We start from the raw sequence: 6,000 nt of genomic DNA, 5'->3' as shown, positions 1-6,000 counted from the left end.
ATATAAATGTAACGCGATTCACAAATGTAACGCGATTCACAAATAAATGACCCCATTACGTACATAGTTACTACGCTTAACACACCCGAATTTCTAATCTGACAATTATTTATCAAGCATCTACATTCTACACGTTTCTTAAAAGCTGTGTGCGTGTGTGCACTACTACAGTACACGATGTGAGCGCGGTCCCGCAGCTAGAGCCCGTAGAGAAGTGTACGCGCTTGGAACCGCTGGCTCCGCTGGTGGCTGGGCAGTCTCGTTCACTGCAACTCAGTGACAGCAACTGCTGTTTAGCAAGTCGCCCGGACCAGTCTACATACCTCAAAACAAGTAAGTTAGACAATTAGCTATATACTTAACCTACACCATGAAGCAAATGCATTGCATGTATTTAAGAGAACGGCTTGTTTGTGTGGTGCAGTTAGCGATAGCGGTTCTCCTACAATAGTTTGTTTACCATTTTTGGGCGAGGGTGCAAATCAAGTGCTTCACTATTATGGTTTATAGACCGAGCAAGCCAGCCAAATAGATAGATGTTCTGGTTAGCTTAGCATATCATACCATACGGAGGCTAACCACTTGACTTGAGCGTTCCAAAACTCAGCCAATGCTAGCTAGTTACTTAAACTTCCTGTTTGGTATGGAAAGATACCGTGAAACTGCCGTCAATAGTCCTCAATATCATTTCCGGTCCTGCGAATTTGCCTTCAGAATAAGGGCATAACCTGAACGCGTGCTCATAACGTGTTCAATGTTCTGTAGTGCATTTCAGTAATAATACGAGTTTGCTATCGTAGTTTTATGACAAGTAGAACTAAGTAAAAAAAAGTATATTTTATTGAACAAAGATGTAAAATAACTTAAAACCCTTCCTACCTTTTCGGAGACGTAAAGTTTACTTTTGAGGTTCAAATAATACAAATTACATTTTGTTACGGTACTTTTATTTTGGAGAATGTGAAAGAAAAGGATATGTGATTCCATACGGAGACTGGCTTCACGCTGTTGTAAAGATGGCTAGCTAGCCTATGTAGTAGCCCAGCTAGTTTTGTAGTGACAGCTCTGTTTCAACCTTTCCATTGGATGATAACACCTTAAACCCTATAAAAATGTTTCCATGTACTCGATAAAATAGCATGACAACCTCGCTTGTGTGAATTTTTTTTATACAACAGGCTAGCTGAAGCTATCTAGCGACGCTAATTACTAGGTTTATTATCTCTGGCTATACCTGTAGCTAGCTATCGTTTGTGTCTGTTTTCTACGAAACATACATACCAAACGATTTAGGTTTTTAACGTGATAAGTAAGCAAGCTTAAAGACAAATGCAGCTAGCAATAGGCGTTATCAAGCAATAGCAACGTTATGTTGCAAGCGATAAAATCGAGTCATGCCATGCTCGCTTATCTAGAATAGCAGGTCTTCATTTGTCTGTTCATGTGACTGCTATCGAAGTCGACTGCTACTAGTTCACGCAGAAGACTTATCAGCCATTTGGATTGGTTTGCCAAGAAAAGGTATTGTTGGATACTTTGCTTTATTGCCACAATTTCCTGTACTTCACACTGTAACAGCTTTGCAACCCAGATATTGTTTGGAAGTAGGACTACTTCAAATGTCATGATAAGGTTGTAGGACGCTACTAGTGTGAAGTTTTGGTCTGTCACAGTAGACTGACATTTTAAATGTTCAATAATGTCACTAAGATTCTGCCAACAAACATTTCGTAGCATTCAGACACAATTCACACAACAATGGCATTTGAGTGCCCTGTCAGATGTGCTATATGTGTCGATCCACAACAGACATTATATGAGTGGTTTTCAGACATTCCACCATCTTTTTGTCTTAACTGAAGCGATATTAGGTTTGGGAATGTCAGAATATGGATGCTCCACCCTTCATTTGTCAGACAGTTACAAACAACTTGCCTTGAATTCATTCTCGCACCACAGAGCACAATGCAGTCAAATAAATACTGCATTGTACACCGCCGTAGTCTTTTGAAATCACTGTAACAACATTGTCACAAAAATGAGCTTCATTCTTGCCTAAGGGGTGTCATCAACCTGGTTTAAGGATGGGCCCTTTGAATCAGTGTCCAAATGGTTCACCTTGGAGCCAGTTACACCTGTAAGACAGTGGTGAACTGTAAATTGCCTAACCTTGATCTGCACAACCAGTTGTAATGGACCTAGTGTATTGTCTCTGGGTCTAGAGAGACGGTTTTATGATTTGGTGTTGTTCACACCCATCCTACCCATCACCATTGCGTAGCTGACAGGCTTGGTTGCAGTGAGAGAAGGGCCTATGAAACGGGCTTAGCTTTGGATGTAAGGTTTAGTAACAAATGATTAGGACATCATGTTGAAATAGGCCTACTGGATCAGATCATTCTATTTGATTTAGGATTTAGAAAGGTGTGTATGATTGTGTTGACTCAGACTACTGAAATAGTGTTAGAACTATGCCCTTCTGAGCCTTATTTTTCTGTCAGCATTTTTCACTTCTGTATGCACCGTTTGTAGTCGCTTTGGATAAAAGCCCTAACCCTTCTTGTAAATGAATAAAATCTAATGTAACGCAGAGATGCAGGCCGAGAGCACCTGATCATCCTGATAGTTCTGCATGTAGTACAGTTAATCATTGTGGCACAGACTTTCCCATAGCAAATGGATCTGAATTCTCTCACAGACCAGTAGGCACTTATCACTGGGAACATTCATAATAATCCTTCCTCTGCAAGTTTGTAATGGGCATGATTGAATGAGTGTGATAGGAGCACATGACTCATAACTATCTCTTAAGTGGGGCACAGTTTTCAAGGCCAACAAGCTGTCTGTGTGTCCCTGTCTTTCTGTGGGAGCTTTGTCGCCAGGAACGGTCAAAGACCCCCAGCTAGCCGGCGCAAACTCCACGTGTCTCACTGTGCGGGTGTTAGTTTAGGAAAAGCAATCAATCACCTATTTGCTCTTCTTTGGGACTGCATTTAGTTCCATTTCAAAGTAAATGATGATGTATGAGTCAGATAACCTTTTGTGTAGATCATTTAGGAGACCCCATCTTAGCTTTATGGGGCATGGTTATACTGGATATGTGCAAGTATGAAACATGTTGGACTTGATCATGTAGCCTAACTAGATGCAGTAATACACAGATCAAAACTAACTACAATTGCAAGCTAAAAAATAACCTTCCCCTTAGAAGACTCCAGACGATCAATCAGATCTATAAAACTGGTAAAACATCTCAACTGTAGTCTGCCTTAACAAAATCACTTGATGATAAGACCTGACAGGATGAGCCCTAAGCACGTTCAGCAGAAAGCATACCTAGGCTAAGTGTAATTCGACTGCTGAATCGCTGGCATTCATTTCAGATGACATGGTATTAATAGAGGCTACGGGTAGTGTCTAGGTTGGCATCTTTTCGGGGCACTCTGCTGTCAGCTGGGATTGGATGCCCTCTGTCTGTGCATTAGCACCAGAGACAAGCCTGTGTGTGGGATGGACTGCAACATGTTTCTCCTTCCTCACACTAATGGCTTTTCACGTTGGTCTACCAGGGCATCATGAGATCCAAGTGGGAATCGGTGTGAATTTCACCAGTTTAATGTACCATTTTACACATGCTTTAAGAACGTAAAAATCACCAGAATCAGTACGTTAAAGTAGACTATGGGTTCTGGGAAATGTAAAAGGAAATGTATCTGGACCAAAGAGACAAGCTGTACAGTTGGACTATAAGCTTAGTTTCGAACTGCCCTACGGCTGTGTGTATAAAGTACATTTAGTCTTTTTTTTTGTATACATTTATTTGTCTTCTCCCCTGATTTTCCCAGGGCTGCAGCGTCAGGGCTGTGAAGGCTGCAGTCTGCCTTGTTCCCTGAGCGTGAGGGCAAACAAGGTCGAGGGGGAGAGCTCTGGCCCGGGCTGGTCGCCGCTAGCAGACTAGCCAACTATGGAGGACAGCTCCTCTCTGGGCAAAGTCAGCGGCTCCACCGAATCGGTGGCCACAGTCACCAGCGAGGAGTTTGTGCTGGTGCCGCCCACCGCCGGAGGGTCCCCTTCAGGGTCCGAGGGGAAGCCCCGGCTTAAGGTGATCTCTTTCTCTCTCTCTCCCCTCCCTCTCTCTCTCTTTCTCTCTCCCCCTATCTCTCTTTCTCTCTCCCCCCCCCCTCTCTTTCTCTCTCCCCCTCTTTCTCTCTCTCTCTCCCCCTCCTTTCTCTCTCTCTGTCTCTGTCTCTGTCTCTGTCTCTGTCTCTGTCTCTGTCTCTGTCTCTCTCTCTCTCTCTCTCTCTCTCTCTCTCTCTCTCTCTGTCTCCTCCCTCTCTCTCTGTCTCTCTCTCTCTCCTCCCTCTCTCTCTCTGTAACGTCTTCTTCTTCCCTGCCCCAGATGTCGTGGAATGGTAACGAGCAGCTAGAACGAGCGATGGAGGAGGTGCTGGATGACGAGCTGCTAAAGGAAGAGAAGGGTGGAGAGGAGAAACCAGAGAAGACCCAGGACCCAGAGCCCTCCATGGGCCTGTCCCCTGAGGCCAGGCCCCAGGGCCTGGTTCTGGATCCAACACCAGCAGGTATGGTAGCATCCCACTCAAAAGATACATGGGCTTGGTGTCCAAATAGACAAAGAGATAGGATAGCACATGATGGGGCTCTCTTAATAGTTTGTTTGATAAGTGGTTTGTTGCTGTAGTAACTATGACCAAAATAGATCAATCTGATGGAAAACAGTGCACTCTATTACAACTTTCATAACATAAAATATGCATGCCGTCTATTGTCACAGAACAGTGGTGTACATGGTGTTTTACAAATTACAATGATAGTTTCCCTCAACTTTGTGATGCATGGTGACCCAAACCTGTGAGCGAAGAGGATATTTAACACACATGCTGCGTGCCAGGCTACACAGAGCCGAGGAGTGCAGAGTAAAAGTGCTACTAACACAATTTTTCCATAGCATGATTCACCTCAGTATTGAGTGCTCCATAGAGCATACGCCACCAGATGACTTATCAGAATGAAATCAAATGTCAACAAAAGTTTCATTTACTGCTTATGTCACATTTTACGCGAGAAGATCCTTGGCCTGTTTTTGAGCAAGCTCTTCTCTTCAGACTTCAATGCATTTCTGCTGCCTCCTTTAGAAGTGGCAGGGCAAAACTGTGTGTTTGACGACCGCTAGGCAGCTGCAGGTGCTGCACTCCTCATTGTTCTGCTTCCTGTTTGTAGAGTGCAAAAGTGTAGATCAGACTGACCCCCAACTTCCTGTCCCCATAACTTGCTTCCTCTGCAACGCTGTGCTAATTTGGAACCGACAATTGTATTCAGTTATTATCCTCGCTGCAACAGTGAGGTGGAACTTTGAAACAGCGTTTCAAAGGCATGACTGACGCATTCCGTTTCACTACTTCCCCTGAAAACATTTTCCTCGCTTCTTTTCTACGCTGTGTGCTCTAACCCTCCGTTGTACACTCGCGATCTTTGAACTTCTACCCTGACCCCCACCACCACAGTGGCGGAGGTGTGTCCAGTGGCCAGCCCCACCACCCTGGAGGAGGACAGTGTCCAGTTCAGCAAGCTGTCCTACCTGGGCTGCACCTGGGTGAAGGCCCCCCGCAGTGAGTCGGAGGCCCAGAAGGCCATGGCCACCCTGCGTGCGGAGAGCGCCATCCCCATCCCCGTCACCCTCCATGTGCCCAACGTGTCCGACGGCTGTGTCCGGTCAGTCTCATAGCCTCGTGCACGCGCACACACAGAGATACACACGCTCAGACACACACACACATACCTTTCCCTCATAGCACCCTGTGTACGAATGTTACAGGCGCTTATGGACACATATCCACTCATTCATACAGTCTGACCAACCTTCTGTCATTCAAGTTATGCACACATAAATAAAATCTGAGGCTGTAGCTTAAGAATACCGCAACATGTAATTTGGCAGCTTGAGTATTGCGCTTGGTGTGCAACATGTACAAAACCCCATAA

General features: G+C 44.7%; 1 protein-coding gene across 4 annotated transcripts in view; it reads left to right on the top strand.

Moving 5' to 3' along the window:
• The first annotated feature begins 188 nt into the window (after nt 1-188).
• rabgap1l (RAB GTPase activating protein 1-like) overlaps nt 189-6,000 on the top strand; it is a 74,570-nt gene continuing 68,758 nt past the window's right edge. For 3 of the 4 annotated variants that reach the window (XM_084675714.1, XM_084675712.1, XM_084675715.1), the window contains exons 1-4: nt 189-333; nt 3,846-4,102; nt 4,400-4,580; nt 5,523-5,730. In XM_084675714.1, coding sequence (XP_084531840.1) covers nt 3,965-4,102; nt 4,400-4,580; nt 5,523-5,730 — 527 coding nt within the window. In that variant the 5' untranslated portion in view covers nt 189-333; nt 3,846-3,964. Of the gene's footprint in view, nt 334-1,009; nt 1,522-3,845; nt 4,103-4,399; nt 4,581-5,522; nt 5,731-6,000 lie in introns of those variants that run through there. The other variant, XM_084675713.1, reaches the window with a different exon arrangement.

This window comes from Hypomesus nipponensis, chromosome 16 (assembly GCF_054491055.1).
Source record: "Hypomesus nipponensis isolate SF chromosome 16, ASM5449105v1, whole genome shotgun sequence".
In the NCBI taxonomy this organism is placed as follows: domain Eukaryota; kingdom Metazoa; phylum Chordata; class Actinopteri; order Osmeriformes; family Osmeridae; genus Hypomesus; species Hypomesus nipponensis.
Note: the sequence above shows the minus strand (reverse complement) of the source record. Positions and strands in the feature narration are given on the sequence as shown.